Source organism: Lucilia sericata, unplaced genomic scaffold, assembly GCF_015586225.1.
Source record: "Lucilia sericata isolate MDLA Ls3-8-SP2 unplaced genomic scaffold, ASM1558622v1 Contig000796F_arrow, whole genome shotgun sequence".
Classification (NCBI taxonomy): Eukaryota; Metazoa; Arthropoda; class Insecta; order Diptera; family Calliphoridae; genus Lucilia; species Lucilia sericata.
Window position 1 is genome coordinate 186,165 of NW_023994788.1, and position 18,203 is coordinate 204,367.

The 18,203-nt window shown below is 31.0% G+C and overlaps 2 protein-coding genes across 5 annotated transcripts; one reads left to right on the forward strand and one right to left on the reverse strand.

Moving 5' to 3' along the window:
* Nucleotides 1-335: 335 nt before the first annotated feature.
* On the forward strand, nt 336-9,892 carry LOC119608127 (pre-mRNA 3' end processing protein WDR33). The gene is made up of 8 exons (XM_037962406.1): nt 336-651; nt 728-1,013; nt 1,071-1,340; nt 2,871-3,022; nt 4,746-4,843; nt 7,770-7,896; nt 7,952-8,185; nt 8,251-9,892. Exons 2-8 carry the CDS (start codon nt 732-734, stop codon nt 9,533-9,535), a joined length of 2,448 nt encoding a protein of 815 aa, XP_037818334.1. The 5' UTR covers nt 336-651; nt 728-731; the 3' UTR covers nt 9,536-9,892.
* Nucleotides 9,893-12,739: 2,847 nt separating this feature from the next.
* LOC119608125 (A-kinase anchor protein 17A) lies at nt 12,740-18,203 on the reverse strand. Of its 4 annotated transcripts, none has more exons than XM_037962401.1 (7): nt 18,185-18,203; nt 17,388-17,573; nt 16,850-17,310; nt 16,530-16,787; nt 15,494-15,701; nt 14,762-15,417; nt 12,740-13,975 (listed from the first exon to the last, which is right to left on the reverse strand). In XM_037962401.1, exons 2-7 carry the CDS (start codon nt 17,499-17,501, stop codon nt 13,006-13,008), a joined length of 2,667 nt encoding a protein of 888 aa, XP_037818329.1. In that variant the 5' UTR covers nt 17,502-17,573; nt 18,185-18,203; the 3' UTR covers nt 12,740-13,005. The 4 variants fall into 4 exon arrangements, with proteins under 4 accessions (XP_037818329.1, XP_037818325.1, XP_037818327.1 ...); XM_037962399.1 differs by lacking the exon at nt 18,185-18,203 and adding an exon at nt 17,884-18,173 and having other exon boundaries at nt 12,741-13,975; XM_037962400.1 differs by lacking the exon at nt 18,185-18,203 and adding an exon at nt 17,913-18,171 and having other exon boundaries at nt 12,741-13,975.

Genomic DNA, 18,203 nt, shown 5'->3' on the forward strand with positions numbered 1-18,203 from the left:
TTTGTTTGGATGTAAATTATGTAGAAAAGTCTAATCTACGACTTTTGACAAACGGTAAATTGGTCTACTTTTTTACTAACATTTTAATATGCACTTTCTCCGGCATTATCGACGTTTTTCAAGTAATTCTCGCCAATTATATACAAATCTACTTTATTTATTTGTTTTTTTACAAGAAATTTTAATTTATCCTCTTTTTATATCAAAATTGTTGATATCTACAAAAAGTCGTTTTATAAAACCCTAAAAAATGATTAGTTGACTCACCCTGTCGTTTTGTTAACTGTCATTTGTAAACAAACCAACTGCAGCCAACTTCAGGCTAAGCATTTATAAAAAAAGAAAATTTTATTTTTTGCACACACTTTTTCGTATAAAAAGAAAAAGTCTATAATTTGTTATAATTAATTAAAAAACACCACAAAAAGTTAAATAAAAATGTGCTTTAGTTAATATTTTAACGAAAAACTATAAAATAAAAGCGTTTAAACAGCTTAAAATACAAAATATTCGCAAAGAAATTAAAGTGAAAACGGGGGAAGTATTAACAAGTTGAAAAAAACACGCGTCAGAAATTCATTTTAGCTTAACAAAAAGCAAATATTAAATTATACTAAAATAAACTATTAAATATTAAACAAATACCTTAAAGTAAGTAAATTTTACATATATTCTTATGAAAATTGTATAGTTTATTAAGACTGACAAAAAAAAATTTGCACTTTAGCATCATGGATGTCTCACAACCACCACCCCAACTAACGGCCCCCTCACATTTGGCCATGAACACCAGTATACCACCACCCATGCCTGGATCTCATGGTAATCATTTTAGGCCTCATTACCATCATGGACATCATGGTGGTAATAAACCTTATTTCAAAACCTTTAATACGGGCGGCTTCCAGCGTCCGTTTCAAATGACACAAGATGATTTTGATGGCAAACGTTTACGTAAAAGTGTAATGCGTAAAACGGTGGATTATAATGCGGCCATAGTGAAAAAATTAGAAGTAATGATATCGATTCTATGTTAATGTATAAAGTTTTCTAACAAATTTTCTTTATAGAGCCGCTTATGGCAAAGGGATTCCCGCGATCGTTTTGCTTTGCAACCGGAAAGTATTTATGTTCCGGAATTGTTACCACCCAGCAGTTATTTGGACAATCCTTCGAATGCTATTACCACCAGATTTGTTAAAACCGCCACCAATAAAATGCGTTGTCCCATTTTCACCTTGGCCTGGACGCCCGAGGGTAGACGTCTGGTTACCGGAGCCAGTTCGGGTGAATTTACTTTGTGGAATGGTTTAACTTTCAATTTCGAGACTATATTACAAGTAGGTTTTTATGTGTACAATGAAATTGTTTTCAGTTAAAAAAGTAACACTACACTTTGGGGACATGGGTAGAGATAAAAAAAATTCAAGAACTGAACTAGAACTGAACTAGAACTGAACTAGAACTGAACTAGAACTGAACTAGAACTGAACTAGAACTGAACTAGAACTGAACTAGGACTGAACTAGAACTGAACTAGAACTGAACTAGAACTGAACTAGAACTGAACTAGAACTGAACTAGAACTGAACTAGAACTGAACTAGAACTGAACTAGAACTGAACTAGAACTGAACTAGAACTGAACTAGAACTGAACTAGAACTGAACTAGAACTGAACTAGAACTGAACTAGAACTGAACTAGAACTGAACTAAAACTGAACTAGAACTGAACTAGAACTGAACTAGAACTGAACTAGAACTAAACTAGAACTAGAACTGAACTAGAACTGAACTAGAACTGAACTAGAACTGAACTAGAACTGAACTAGAACTGAAGTAGAACTGAACTAGAACTGAACTAGAACTGAACTAGAACTGAACTAGAACTGAACTAGAACTGAACTAGAACTGAACTAAAACTGAACTAGAACTGAACTAGAACTGAACTAGAACTGAACTAGAACTGAACTAGAACTTAACTAGAACTGAACTAGAACTGAACTAGAACTGAACTAGAACTGAACTAGAACTGAACTAGAACTGAACTAGAACTGAACTAGAACTGAACTGGAACTGAACTAGAACTGAACTAGAACTGAACTTGAACTAAACTAGAACTGAACTAGAACTGAAGTGGAACTGAACTAGAACTGAACTAGAACTGAACTGGAACTGAACTAGAACTGAACTAGAACTGAACTAGAACTGAACTAGAACTAGAACTGAACTAGAACTGAACTAGAACTGAACTAGAACTGAACTAGAACTGAACTAGAACTGAACTAGAACTGAACTAGAACTAGAACTGAACTAGAACTGAACTAGACTACTAGAACTGAAGTAGAACTGAACTAGAACTGAACTAGAACTGAACTAGAACTGAACTAGAACTGAACTAGAACTTAACTAGAACTGAACTAGAACTGAACTAGAACTGAACTAGAACTGAACTAGAACTGAATTTGAACTAAACTAGAACTGAACTAGAACTGAACTGGAACTGAAATAGAACCAAACTAAAACTGAACCAGAATGCGACTAGAACTAAACTAGAAATGAACTAGAACTGAGCTAGAACTGAACTAGAAGTGAACTAGAACTGAACTAGAACTGAACTAAAACTAGAACTGAACTAGAATTAGAACTTAACTAGAACTTAACTAGAACTGAACTAGAATTAGAACTTAACTAGAACTGAACTAGAACTGAATTAGAACTGAACTAGAACTTTATTCGTTAATTCTTAGGACTTCTAAGAAATCATGAAAAATTTTAAAATGTAAACCTCCCCAAGGTGTAGGCTTTATTTACTGAAATCATTACAAATCATGTTTAACTAATTTTTCCCTTCAACAATAATTTTACAGGCTCACGATACCTCTGTGCGCACAATGGTCTGGTCTCACAATGACAGTTGGATGGTGACAGGCGATCATGGTGGTTACGTTAAATACTGGCAATCGAATATGAACAATGTGAAAATGTTTCAGGCCCACAAGGAAGCAATTAGGGGAATAAGGTATAGCTTCACAATTGTTTTTTCTTACATACAATTTTTACTAAGTCTATTATTATTATTATTAATACAAATAAAAATACAAAAAATTAGTCGTTTGATAGAAGCAATGAAAATAAAAAATAAAATTTCCATTAGGGCCATTTTTCTTTAGGTAGATACCAAAGTATTAAACCAAAGGCAGAGTTTTTTTTTGTAGTTACGTTGGTGTTTTGAATTTGTTGTAAAATAAATAAAGCATAAGAAATCAAAAAATTTAAAAACATCCAATGTTACTTGCCTTTTAAAGAAACTCTGCCTAAAATATTTTTTAAATAGTTATTTATTTACTATTTTCTATAATTAATTAACAAAAACCAACAAACTACTGTGATATTTATTGTTTAAAATTATACAATAAAAAGCCAAAGACTTTTGTTTTTATTCACTACATTTAATATTAATTAATAAAAAATAAAACCAAACAAACAACAAACAAAACAAAAAGTATTCAATAAAAATTACAAGTTTTTCTTAAAAAACCCAACAAAACTAAACGTTTTTAATTTGATTAAGTAAAATTAAAGATTAATAGGCAGCAATTAGAACTTTCTCTTAAAAAACTTGAAAACAATTAATTTAAAATATAAAATTCTGAAAAAAGTTTAACAAATAAAGCAAACATTTTGCTTTATTTAATAACTTTCTTAAAGTAAAATTATGTTTTAAATTAGTTTTATTTAAACCTGGAGCGTATGCCAGTCCAAAACATTTAACCAGTTCGTTCTCAACGTTGGAGAGTATTGAATAAATTTTATAATTTTGCCTTTTTTTCTCTAACTTTAAAAATTTTTATTTCATTTTTATTTATAATTTCCTATTTTTCCTTTTATTTTTGGTGTAATTTTTTTCTTAACGCAATAAAATAAACTTTTAAAATCAGCAACAAAATTTTCGTATTTTTCTTGACCCCCCCCACCCCCTGAAGAAACACAATTTTAGTTACCAACTGCAAAATAAATAAAGTTATTTTTTATGAGAAAACAAGGCTTTGGCATTTTTATTAATTTCTTAATCCTTTTAGGGCTGTTTAATAAAAAACCAATCATTTTTTTCCAATTTTAGTTAATTTTTTTATTTTAAACTTTTTAAGTCTTACTTTCATTTAATTAATAAATTTAAATAAACAAAATAATAAAATTTCTTTAATAACTACCAATTTTTCTAAATAAATATTTATATTTTCCTTTTTTTGTAACACATTTAAATAAAAATAAAACAAAACTATTTAAATAATAAAAACAATTATAAACTACCTTATGGCTCCTCGCTAAAACAAACCAAATATACATAAATGTGCTACATAACTACCAACTCTGTATATATATTTTTAAATATATATAAAAAAAAACTGTTAAAACAAAATCTAATAACTCAACCAAACAACAACTCAAACAACAAACTCTACTTTACTTTCAACCTTAAACATTCTTCAACATCAACTAACCCGGTGACCTGGTGTTAATCTTGTGGATACGAATAAATGGATTAAATTGTATTTTTCCGCCTTTATGTACTTGGTATTTATGGCTGTTTGTGTCCTTGGTGTTTAATTTCGCTATTTGCTGATGTTTGCTGTTGCTGTATGCTTGTTTTATTTCCTGCGACTCGTATTATTCATCGTCATCCTTATGTACACTCAATCAACAACAAAATAATTGTCGTTTCCGGTTTTCCAAACGAATAGTTTTAGTCCGACTGATAGTAAATTTGTTAGCTGCAGTGATGATGGTACTTTGCGGATATTTGATTTTCTTAGATGTCAGGAGGAGAGAGTATTAAGGGGTAAGTACATAAATACACGAGTTGTAATATATTTAATGTGTTTTTATTCAAAACTTTTACGGCAGCAACATTTCAAAAGTTTAGTTCTAGTTTAGTACTATTATAGTTTTATTTCAGTTATAGTTAATTATAGTTAGGAGCTAATTTAGATCTAGTTCAGTTACAGTTCAGTTCTAGTTCTAGTTCAATTCCAGTTCAGTTCTAGTTTAATTCTAGTTCAGTTCTAGTTCAGTTCTAGTTCAGTACTAGTTCAGTTCTAGTTCAGTTCTAGTTCAGTTCTAGTTCAGTTCTAGTTCAGTTCTAGTTCAGTTCTAGTTCAGTTCTAGTTCAGTTCTAGTTCAGTTCTAGTTCATATCTTTTTCAGTTCTAGTTCAGATCTAGTTCAATTCTATTTCAGTTCCAGTTCAGTTCTAGTTCAGTTCTAGTTCAGTTCTAGTTCAGTTCTAGTTCAGTTCTAGTTCAGTTCTAGTTCAGTTCTAGTTCTAGTTCAGTTCTAGTTCAGTTCTAGTTCAGTTCTAGTTCAGTTCTAGTTCAGTTCTAGTTCAGTTCTAGTTCAGTTCTAGTTCAGTTCTAGTTCAGTTCTAGTTCAGTTCTAGTTCAGTTCTAGTTCAGTTCTAGTTCAGTTCTAGTTCAGTTCTAGTTCAGTTCTAGTTCAGTTCTAGTTCAGTTCTAGTTCAGTTCTAGTTCAGTTCTAGTTCAGTTCTAGTTCAGTTCTAGTTCAGTTCTAGTTCTAGTTTAGTTCTAGTTCAGTTCTAGTTCAGTTCTAGTTCAGTTCTAGTTCAGTTTTAGTTCAGTTCTAGTTCAGTTCTAGTTCAGTTTTAGTTCAGTTCTAGTTCAGTTCTAGTTCAGTTCTAGTTCAGTTCTAGTTCAGTTCTAGTTCAGTTCTAGTTCAATTCTACTTCAGTTCTAGTTCAGTTCTGGTTCAGTTCTAGTTCAGTTCTAGTTCAGTTCTAGTTCAGTTCTAGTTCAGTTCTAGTTTAGTTCTAGTTCAGTTCTAGTTCAGTTCTAGCTCAGTTCTAGTTCAGTTCTAGTTCAGCTCTAGTTCAGTTCTAGTTTAATTCTATTTCAGTTCTAGTTCAGTTCTAATTCAGTTATAGTTCATTTATAGTTCAGTTCTAGTTTAGTTCTAGTTCAGTTATAGTTCAGTTATAGTTAATTTATAGTTCAGTTCTAGTTCAGATCTAGTTCAGATCTTGTTCAGTTCTAGTTCAGATCTAGTTCAGTTCTAGTTCAATTCTAGTTCAGTTCTGGTTCAGTTCTTGTTCAGTTCTAGTTCAGTTCTAGTTCAGTTCTAGTTCAGTTCTAGTTCAGTTCTAGTTCAGTTCTAGTTCAGTTCTAGTTCAGTTCTAGTTCAGTTCTAGTTCAGTTCTAGTTCAGTTCTAGTTCAGTTCTAGTCCAGTTCTAGTTCAGATCTAGTTCAGATCTTGTTCAGTTCTAGTTCAGTTCTAGTTCAATTCTAGTTCAGTTCTGGTTCAGTTCTGGTTCAGTTCTAGTTCAGTTCTAGTTCAGTTCTAGTTCAGTTCTAGTTCAGTTCTAGTTCAGTTCTAGTTCAGTTCTAGTTCAGTTCTAGTTCAGTTCTAGTTCAGTTCTAGTTCAGTTCTAGTTCAGTTCTAGTTCAGTTCTAGTTCAGTTCTAGTTCAGTTCTAGTTCAGTTCTAGTTCAGTTCTAGTTCAGTTCTAGTTCAGTTCTAGTTCAGGTCTAGTTCAGTTCTAGTTCAGTTCTAGTTCAGTTCTAGTTCAGTTCTAGTTCAGTTCTAGTTCAGTTCTAGTTCAGTTCTAGTTCAGTTCTAGTTCAGTTCTAGTTCAGTTCTAGTTCAGTTCTAGTTCAGTTCTAGTTCAGTTCTAGTTCAGTTCTAGTTCAGTTCTAGTTCAGTTCTAGTTCAGTTCTAGTTCAGTTCTAGTTCAGTTCTAGTTCAGTTCTAGTTCAGTTCTAGTTCAGTTCTAGTTCAGTTCTAGTTCAGTTCTAGTTCAGTTCTAGTTCAGTTCTAGTTCAGTTCAGTTCTAGTTCTAGTTCAGTTCTAGTTCAGTTCTTATTCTAGTTCAGTTCTAGTTTAGTTCTATTTTTAGTTCAGTGTTTAAATCTATTCTGTATTTTTTCACTTCTATATGTCTTCGAAATCCAAAAACCTTTCAAGAGACCTTTCATTAAAAATTTGATTTTTCACTAAAAAATCGATTTTTTTACTAAAAATTCGATTTTCTACTAAAAATTCGATTTATCACTAAAAATTCGATTTTTCACTAAAAGTTTGATTTTTTTTACTAAAAATTCGATTTTTCACTAAAAATTCGATTTTCACTAAAAATTCGATTTTTTTTACTAAAAATTATATTTTTCATTAAAAATTCGATTTTTCATTAAAAATTCGATTTTTCATTAAAAATTAGATTTTTCACTAAAAATTCCATTTTTCACTTAAAATTTGATTTTTAGATAAACAAAAGTTTATCTGGGGCCGAATTCTATATCCAAATTAAAAAATCTTACATAGAGAAAATACGTTAAGTATGCCAAATTTCAATTTTCTATGTCATCGAATGGATTCAGAAAGTGGAGGACATGAATAGGATCATCCGGACTTAGTAGGAAATTATATACATATGTATTATAATTTCAAAGGTACACAGGCCAAACATTTTTTAATGACCCAGTACTTTTTCCTAAAGATATAGCTAAATGTGAATATATCACAATAGGATTTCGAAATTTCGTGTCCTAAGTTCGAAAAAAACTCGTTTTTGGCGGGAAGATATTTTTATTTATATATTTAGTGATGTCACCTGAAAGTCAAGTCTTTCAAAGTTTTACCTCTGCATATCTTCTTCTTTTAGACATCTTAGCGTTAAAACAGTGTCAAGTTTTTCCACATTTCGAATTACTTATTATTACCAAAACAAATTATAAATCTTTCCCTTTCCACCTTTAGGTCATGGTGCTGATGTCAAATGTGTTCACTGGCATCCTCAAAAGGGTCTAATCGTATCGGGTAGTAAAGATAATCAGCAACCCATAAAACTGTGGGATCCTAAAAGTGGTCAAGCTTTAGCTACACTGTAAGTTTCTATAGAAAACAACAACAAGCACATTCTAATGTTCCAAATCCCATAGGCATGCTCACAAATCTACAGTTATGGACTTGAAATGGAATGATAATGGCAACTGGCTGGTAACCGCCTCCAGAGATCATTTACTTAAACTATTCGATTTGAGAAATCTAAAAGAAGAGGCCCAGGTATTTAGGGGTCATAAAAAAGAAGCCAGTTCAGTGTCCTGGCATCCAGTGCATGAGGGTTTATTCTGTTCGGGAGGTTCAGATGGCTCCATATTATTTTGGAATGTGGGGTAAGTAGAGAGGGTTATGAATTTAGACTTGGAAAAGGAATTTCTAAATTTGTTGTTTTTTTTAGAACCGATAAAGAAATTGGCTGTGTGGAGACGGCACATGACAGTATAGTCTGGACTTTGGCTTGGCATCCCCTGGGTCATATATTGTGCTCTGGCTCTAATGATCATACCATAAAATTCTGGACCCGTAATCGACCGGGAGATCTGATGAGAGACAAATACAATTTGAATACATTACCCGCCAGTTTGGCTGCTTTGGATGATTGCGAATATGATGATGCCATCATACCCGGCATGGGTCCCGAGGATAAGGTAGAGTTTACTGAAAGTTTAACTGCCGATAAAGGTTTTATACCCGGTCTCGAATTGGATCCCTCCACCATTGTTAACAAAGATCAAGAGAAAAAGGTGCCCTACAGCAAACCTATACCGCGTAACTTTCAAGCGCAATGGGCGGGTTCTAGAAGGCCTGATGAAATGGAAGACGAGGCTATGTATGCTCCACGTGAAAGACGTCTGGATGCGGGTGGTCTTACGCCTCAGCAGGTCAGTGAGAATGCTATCGAAGGCATGCTGGCCAGTGGTGTTTTAACTACCATGGATCCTCAGGCCATAGTGGGTATTTTGGTTTATGAACGTTTCATACGTGTGCACCCAGACTCTAGACTTATGTTGGCCGTACGCCAGGGACCCGATTATCTTAATAAATACATAGATGCAGGCAAACTGGAGGAGCTAAGAGATGTGGTGCCTGTGCGTGAAAGATCACGTTCTGTTTCTCCCACTTTAGAGCGCAGAGATGCCTCACCGCCGTCGAAAAAATCCAGAATGGATGGCCGACAACATCATCCACAAGCGGTATTTGTTAAAGAATTGTTAAGTTTGAAAAAACCCTTCCTGCCTTGTTTACTCAATATGAAACAACAGCTGCAGCAACAACAGCCCTCACCAAATGATGAAATGAGAAACTCACCCCAAGGCAATAACAATCAAGGACCGGGTGGTAATTTTCCAGGTCCCTGGGCGAATAATGGTCCTTGGAATGCGCCACAAAATGGTGGAAATCCAAATGGTTTTCAAAACAATTCCAATAATTACAATAACAATAGTAATAATTCACGCAACGATAGTCCTTCATTTAATAATCAAACGAATTCCAAAGGTGATATGTTTTCCAATAATAACAACAACAACAGTAGCAACAACAATAACAATCAAAACTCCAACAACAATAGCAACCAAAATAATAACAGACGCAATCGACGAGGTGGCAATCGTAGTGGTGGCAATGAGGGAGGAGGTGGTGGCGGTGGTCGTAATCGTGGCAACCGCAATAGACGTTTTTAAGCTAAATAGCAAAACTACTATTTAAAGTGTTTAACTACAAACTAAATTTAAGTCATCCTCCAGCCATTACCAATCCCACGTTTCCTCTTTAATTTCTCCCTTTAAATTTTAAATAATTTTTTTGAATTCTTTTTTTTTTTTCTTTAGTTTCCCATTTTATATATCATTAATCTGGGCTTCATTATAAACTTTTGCATGAAACTAAAAGAGTTATAAACGTTGCTTTAACATTAATTTTCAAACAAGAATTAAGTAATTTTATTTTGAGGTTAAGTTAGATGCTGTTTTAAAGGACACTTAGAATTTGTAAAGTTAATATAATAATAAAAAAAATAAATAAAACAAATCGAAAAAAAATTAAAGGAAAATATATATAAAAAACAACAATAATAAGGTTAATAAAAAACACACTGTAAATGTTAATTTTTTAAAATCACGAGTTTTTATGAAGAGGATCATCGATTCCTTTGTTTTCAAACTTTATTCTAACGATTTGAAAGAGGATTTACCATTATCAACTAAAGTATTAGAAATATTACTGGACTTTTCATTTTTGGAACTGTGAGACATTGTTCCCATATAGATCTCGAACAAGAAGCATTTTTACTGACATTTACCTCTCGGGAATCGGAAGTTTCGGGAAAAGTTTCTCTGTGGTTGGAAGTGCTCCCTAAGGAAAAACTTCCTATATATACAGCTGTTCTTTTGGCCGATTGGGAATCGGTTCGTTCAGGAGCGTAGATTCAATTGTCCTGGGAACGTTCCCGGAACTTGTAGAATGGATTGAATTTATCATCAACAAAGATTAAGAATCGCTTGCTTCTGGAACCTTACGAGAGAAAAAGCGTTTGGCGCAGCGAGGTTCGAAGAGAAAGCTTGCGAGAAAAAAATTGTGTATAACAGTTTTTTCTATAGAAAAATGTGTTTTTGCTGTAGAAATGTTTGTGTATAACAGTTTTTTTTTTTTTAATAGAAAATTTTATGCGTAATAGGTTTTCTATAGAAAAAATTGAGTAGAACAGTTTGTGTATAACAGTTTTAATATAGAGAAAAATTAATGTAAAACATTTTTTCGTAAGAATAATTTGTGTATAACAGTTTTTTCTATAGAAAAATTTACGTATAACAGATTTTTTATAGAAAAGATTATGTATAACACTTTATAACAGTTTTTTCTATAGGAAATTTTCTTTTTTCTGTAGAAATGTTTGTGTATAACAGTTTTTTAATAGAAAATTTTTTTCATAATAGGTTTTCTATAGAACAATTTGCGAACAATAGTTTTTTCTATAGAAAAATTTGTTTATAACAGCTTTCTCTATAGAAAAATGTATGTATAACAGTTTTTTCTATATAAAAATTAATGTTAAACCATTTTTCTAAAGAAAAATAAGTAAAATAAGTTTTTCTATAGAAAAATTTTTTTAAATAGAAAAATGTTTATAACAGCTTTCTCTATAGAAAAATGTATGTATAACAGTTTTTTCTATATAAAAATTAATGTTTAACTATTTTTTCTAAAGAAAAATAAGTAAAATAAGTTTTTCTATAGAAACATTTGTGTGTAACAGTTTTTTCAATAGAAAAATGTATGTATAACAGTTTTTCTATAGAAAAATTAGTTTATAACTGTTTTTCTATAGAAAGATTCTCTACAGAAAAATTTGTGTAGAATAATTTTTTCTATAGAGAAAATTGTGTATAACAATTTTCTCCATAGAAAAATTTGTGTATAACACTTTTTTCTATAGAAAAATTTGTGTATAACACTTTTTTCTATAGAAAAATTTTAGTATAACACTTTTTTCTATAGAGAAATTTGTGTATAACAATTTTTTCTATAGAAAAATTTGTGTATAACACTTTTTTCTATAGAAAAATTTGTGTATAACACTTTTTTCTATAGAAAAATTTGTGTATAACACTTTTTTCTATAGAAAAATTTATGTATAACATATTTTCTATAGAGAAATATGTGTATAACAGTTTTTTCTATAGAAAATTTTGTATATAACACTTTTTCACAGAAAATATTGTGAAAAATTGTCATTATATTACAGAACTGGTTTTCTGATTAAAGAAGACTTTTCCGTTTGATTTTAGGAACAATTTCTATATTCTATAAATTGGAAAGTACTATATATACAGTCCTGTCACAGAATTCCATTCCGATCGAAAGTGGAATTATAACTTGTAAATAAATCAATCATACATGGGAGTAGTTAATTATATCGACTAATTAATTGACGATTTCATTAGCATTACATTGAAAAAAATTATAATTATTTTTTTTTCATTAGCATTATTTTGTCTAATGGTAATGGTTTTTAATGAAACGATTTCATTAGTAATTATTTAAAAATAAATTTTCATTACCATTATTCAATGGATTTTAAAAAATGTTCGAACATTAGTTCGAATTTCGAAATTAATTTCGAATATCCGAACTTTATAATGTATTGTCATTAGGTGAAATCATGTATGCCAAATTTCAGCACATTCGGACTAGAAGAACTAGTTTTAACAGCTTTAAAAATTTTTCGAACACGAGTTCGAATTTTCGAAATTTTTTTTTTAGGTTTTATGACACAGAGATTAATTTAAAAACATAAAAAAAATTCGAAAATAACTTCGAATTTTTGAACTTAATTTCGAATATTCGAACATATTATTGTATTGTCATCAGATGTACTTATGACTGCAAAATTTCAGCCAATTTGGGCTACGGGAACTGGTTTTAAAAGCTTTCAAACCTCTAATCTTCGAAAAATTTTCCTTAATATATTTTTCGACAATTATAAATACTAATTAAATTCGTTTTTGAAAATTCATTATCAAATTCATTACCATTATCAAAAAAAGTTATAATGAAAAAAATATAATTTTCATTAAATGGTACTTAAAATATTTTTCATTACAATTTTTTCTATAAATGGTAATGAAATTTTAATGCTTAATGAAAAATTCCCATGTATGAAATCAATAAGAACTTAAAAACTTTAAACTATTGTCAATTCCACGTTGAAAATGTGAAGTGGTTTCATTCTGAAAAAGTTATAATTTTCCTTTTTTGAAGAAGAAAATTAGGAAAGATAATTCCACTTTCGATCGGCATGGAATTCTGTGACAGGTCTGATATACTCACCTTAATTCTTAATAAAAATCACGACTTTCTGCCAAAAATTCATCAACTAAAATCTTATTCCTTTAAATTTACTCTAGTTTTTATTTAAATACATTTTGTTTTGACTTCTCAAATTCATCAGAGACGAAAATAAAAACACAACTTAAAATAAAATTGTAAAAGTAAATCTAAAAATAACGGTTATTGTGTCTCTGCATTTCTCTATATTTTCTTTACTAAATATATGCACACAATATTGTTTAATAAAAAAACAAAATATTAATAAAAGAAATGAAAAAAATTATTAGTAAAAATAAAGAACGTAAAGAAATTAAAAGAGAGCAGCTTAACAATTAGAATCTTCTCTATCAGATGAATTGCGTCTCGTTGAGGTTGATTTACGTCGTTCTCGTGTCTGAGAACGTTCCGACGAACTATCACGTCTAGATTTATGACGTTCTATAGTATTACCTCTTGGGGATCTTGATTCGCTGCGTCGACGTTCCGCCGATGAATTACGTCTGTCGAAACGTGATTTCTTCTTACGTTTTTGTAACTCAGCATCCTCATCATCATCTTCGTATTTGTCATGTTCATTATCGGCGGCTTTACGTTGTTTAGAGGACCGGTTGTTGTCATCTTTTTCAGGGGCGGAGGTGTTTACCGAAGATTCGGCTGCCGAATGTTCAGCTGTTCCCAAACCACTATCTATGCCGGCAGCTAAAAGATTATCCGCTACAGCGGCATTGTGAGCCAAAACTTGTTTGTGACTTTTGTTGAAAGTTTCTTTAATTTCACGCTCTTCTACACGCATACGATCTTGCATGCCCTTCTCAATGGTACGTTTGATCTCTTCGGCTGAACGTACTAGTTCATCAGTTTCGATTACCACTTTACGTGGTGGCGAAGAACGTCTTTCTCGACTGTCAGCTCCACGTTTAGACCAAGAACGTTTTGAATGGGAGCGTGAACGAGATCGTGATCGCGATCTTGACCAATCCGAAGACGAACGTGAACGTCTGGTTGACACGAGTTTTTTGTTAACTTTCGGCTGTTGTCCTCCTGGGGATTTGGATCTTGAAGATTTACGATTTTTATCATCTCTAGACTTGACACGAGAACGTGAACGGGATCGTGACTCTGATCGAGAGTAAGAGCGAGAACGACTACGTGATCGTGATCTTGAGCGTTTAGAGTAGTGACGAGATCGTCCATGTGAACGAGAGCGACGTGAACGACTACGAGTTCTAGAACGTGATCTTGAACGGGTGCGAGAGCGTGATCGGCGATCGCGCGAACGAGAACGGGAATAATGTCTGGAAAGGGAAAATGCGATAAAATGTTATGAAAAAACTGTTATACACAAATTATTTTAAAATAATAAAAACTGTTATACATAAATTTTTAATAGAAACTTATTATTAAATACATTTTTGCATAGAAAAAACTGTTATACAAAAATTTATCTACAGAAAAAACTGTTATACACTAAAATTTCCATAGAAGAGACAGTTACTCATAATTTTTTATAGTAAAACTGTTATACGCAAAGTTTTCTATAGAAAAAAACTGTTATAAACAACCTTTTTATACAGTAAAAACTGTTATAGGCAAATTTGTTATAGAATTGTTATACACAAATTTTTTATAGAAGAAACTGTTATAATTTTTTTTATAGAAAAAACTGTTATACATCATCTTTCTATAGAAAAAAAAACTGTTGTACACAATTTTTCTATAAAAAAAAACTGTTATACAAAATTTCTGAAGAAAATAATTATATTTTTTGTATATAAAACGTGTTATATACAAATTTTTCTACAGAAATTTTCTGCTAGAAAACTGTTATAAATAATTTTTCTATAAAAAAAAACTGTTATACCCCATTTTCTTCTATAAAAAATACAATTAGACAATTTTTCCTTTATACACAAACATTTTTTTATAGAAAAAACTGTTATACAAAAAATTTTGGTAAAAAAAACAATTACTTTTAATGAAAAAAAAAACTGTTATACAGAAAATTTTCCGTAGAAAAATTGCTATACTACAATTTTTCTGTGGAATAGTATTTTATTGTAAAAAATTCAAATTTCACTCACCTTCCTCTCGAATATTTATGATAACTACCACTACCACTCTCTTCATCATCATAACGATTATCACGATCATCATGATTATTATAATATTTATGATTATAATGAGAATACGAAGAAGTTTGACCATCATAACCGCCTCGACCACGTCCCCGGCCTCTACCACGACCACGAATGCGTGGTGCAAAGCCACGATAATTAACCGAAACCGGAAATGTTGGTGGATGATACATGCCCATGCCAGGAAACATGGGTGGAGCATAGGGAAACATAGATAAAGATTTCATCCATTCACTGGCAGCTTCTGGATTGTAATTAGCAGCTGCACCCATGGCAGCCATTGTTTTAAAGGGGTTTAAAGGATTCATACCCTCCGTAGCGGTGTTAGCAACCGCGTTTTCTGTTGCTGAAGTTGCAGCTAAAGGATTTTTATTACTTTCATCTTCTGAATCCGAGCCACGTTTAGATTTTTTACTTTTTAACAAACCCATTAGGGGAGTTTTATTCTTAATATCATCAACTTTTTTCCTTTGATCTGTTAAAAGTTTTTCAGTGGCAATTTTATATTTTTCCACTAAACGTTCACGCATGCTATCACGCTGCATATCCAGTTGATATTTACGTGATGAAGTAGAGCCATACTGTTTGGCCATTTGTTTTAGCTAAAAGAAGATGGAAATAAATAATAAAAATATTCAAACTTTTTCTATAAAAATGTTAAGTAATTGTAAAATATACCTTCATTCTCTCAAAGAGTTTCTCTAAAATTCTTATACTCTCCAGTTTCCTTTGGGCTATCATGAGTTTTCTTTCTTCGATTCTTATCTTTTGCGATATTTCAATTTGTCCTTTTTCTTGTATCTTCTTAAGATGTTTTTCTTTGCGTTTCTCTTCGCGTTCTCGTTGTTTTTCCAATTCTTCCAGTTTGGCTTGTTCTTCTAGTTGCCTGCAATATGTTTTGTGGGTTGTTTGGTTGATTTTTCTTTTTTTCTAGGCACTTGACGTTTTCAACGTTTGATTTTATTTTTTCATTACATTTTATGTAATTTCTTTAAAATTTCGTTATAGTTTTGTAATTGTTTGTTTTATTAGGAAAATATTTAAACTACTAAGAAAATGTTTGAAAAAAATATTAAGTACATATTATTATTGCAAAAAGAATATAATTATGTGGAAAATTTTATGGCGTAATTGGGAGGATGGAATTTTTAATTGTTATACAAATATTCTATACAATTTTTTCTAAAGAAAAAAACTTTTGTACTCCACTTTTTCTATAGAAAAAAACTGTTATATACTCATTTTTCAAAAAAAAAAAAAAAATGTTTAAAACAAATTTTTCTATAAAAAACAGTTATACACACATTTTTCCATAGAATAAAATTGTTATACTCTCATTTTTCTACGATATACTCCCATTTTTCTATAGAAAAAATTGATATACTCTCATTTTTCTATAGAAAAAACTATTATAGAAAAAGTTTTATGACTAAAAGTGTTCTATAGAAATATGTAATTGATTTCAATTTTTCTTGAAAAAATTCAGTTTAGTACAAATTTTCTATAGAAAAGTTTCTTTGCCAAAACCATTTCTTATTCCCTTTTATTACCACCAATATGAAATCCCAACAATTTTCCATGACACAATAAAAAAAGAATATTTCTCTAAATGTTTAAAAAGTTTTCAAATACAATTTTATAATGTTTTTTTTACATTTACTTACTTGTCCTTGGAAATATTAAATGCCTGGCCATAAAGGCCACAATTTCTTACCTTTGACGTTCCAATTTTTCCTGTTCCAATTTCTTTTGTTTTTCAATCTCTTCCTCCTCGGCCTTGGCTTTGGCTATTAAACGTTTACGTACCCTTTCACGGCGCATAGTTTGAGCATCACTTAAATGCTTAGTGGTGTCAAAGTTGACAGTAATATTAATAGCTTGAGTTTTATCGACAAATTTGCGCACCAGTTTCATGCCGCGGAATTCGTCCATGGCACGTACAAAGCCCACATATTCATCGAATTGCACATAACTACAAAAAAGCTTTGTCTATAAAACTTAATCTAATATGTATACATTAACAAATAAACTTACGCTTCAAATAAAACATCTTGTTCAAAACTAAAAGTTTTCATGCCATTTATATCGGCATTCATTTTATTGCGATACGGATCACAAATGGGTATATCCACACAACGTACACTGCCGAATTTCTCAAAAATACGTTTGAATATACTTTCCGAGGGCTTGACATTATCCTCATTCTCCATGTGACGAGGACAAAACCATTTAATCGGTAAATGCGTTAAGTGTATAGTATCAGGTCTTTCGCCTGCCTTCATTTCATCCATATTATGGGCATCCCTAAAAAATGAATCCCAATCGTGACGTGTGGGAAATTCATCTTTTGTTTCGGTGGCTCGTACACGAAAACCCTCATGGAAACCGGATATTTTCAAAGTACAACCATCCAAACGATTGAGTGCAGAGTTCAAACGTGCACGATCGTCTAGTTCGGCATCGAAACGTATAAAATCCAAAGTACTTTTCGATACCTGTAGGACACAGAAATTTGATTAAATTTAATTTTCTTTTCTAATTTTTCGCAATTAATCGAAATTTCGTGTCTCACCTTGAGCACTAGAAACTTGTCAGGTTTCATAGCTTGACTTAATTTCTCCATAATGTCCAAATTGGAAATGGATTTGCCCGTTTTATAGGAGGGCAGGGCCACAGATATTTTCATCTTGGCCACCGGCTTGAGATAAAGACTGTGCGGCAGATATAAAGGGACACAGTCTGCGACATGTTGTATAGTCTGGATATTGATCATTTTTGTATTTTTTTTATATATTTAAAGCAGCAACATATATTTTTGATGATTTTTCAACAAATTTTGTTTTTGTTAAAATAATTATGATTTTTTTGTTTAACAAATATTTTTTTTTATAATTTATAATAAAAATAGAATTAATAAAGTTATATATTAGGCAAAAAAAAAAGGTTAAAGAAAAAAAAAAATAAAATGAAAAAAGGAAAAATAATAGTTTTTTAATAAAAAACAACTGTTTATAGTTTAGAAATCCTAAAATTCTTAATTTAAATTGCTTAAAAACTAATAAATTAACAAATTTTTTGTATTTTTCTTTGATACTGCCGTCTAGTTTTAAGAAATGTATAAATTTTCACTAAGACACGCCAGCCCACAAATCTACTCTAAAAAAATTATAAATTTTTTTCAAAAGTCTTTATTTCTTTTAATTTTAATAATTCTTTATAAACTTCAAGTCCTTTTAATAAAACACTTTATATATTTATGATATTTTATTAATTCTTTTTAAAAAAAGTTCTTAATTTAAAGAAAATTGTATATTTTTCCACAAAAATCTAAGAAAAATTGCAACGAAATGAATATGTAAAATGCCGTACAGAGATACAAGCCGAGTCG

Excerpts from the sequence above, each read along its gene's own strand:
- LOC119608127 (XM_037962406.1), top strand. The coding sequence starts at position 732 with ATGGATGTCTCACAACCACCACCCCAACTAACGGCCCCCTCACATTTG. Across the intron at positions 3,023-4,745 it reads GAAGCAATTAGGGGAATAAG|TTTTAGTCCGACTGATAGTA; the intron begins GTATAGCTTCAC and ends CCAAACGAATAG. Across the intron at positions 4,844-7,769 it reads GGAGGAGAGAGTATTAAGGG|GTCATGGTGCTGATGTCAAA; the intron begins GTAAGTACATAA and ends TTCCACCTTTAG.
- LOC119608125 (XM_037962397.1), bottom strand. The coding sequence starts at position 17,588 with ATGATCAATATCCAGACTATACAACATGTCGCAGACTGTGTCCCTTTA. Across the intron at positions 17,311-17,387 it reads ACAAGTTTCTAGTGCTCAAG|GTATCGAAAAGTACTTTGGA; the intron begins GTGAGACACGAA and ends TGTGTCCTACAG. Across the intron at positions 15,418-15,493 it reads AACTCTTTGAGAGAATGAAG|CTAAAACAAATGGCCAAACA; the intron begins GTATATTTTACA and ends ATCTTCTTTTAG.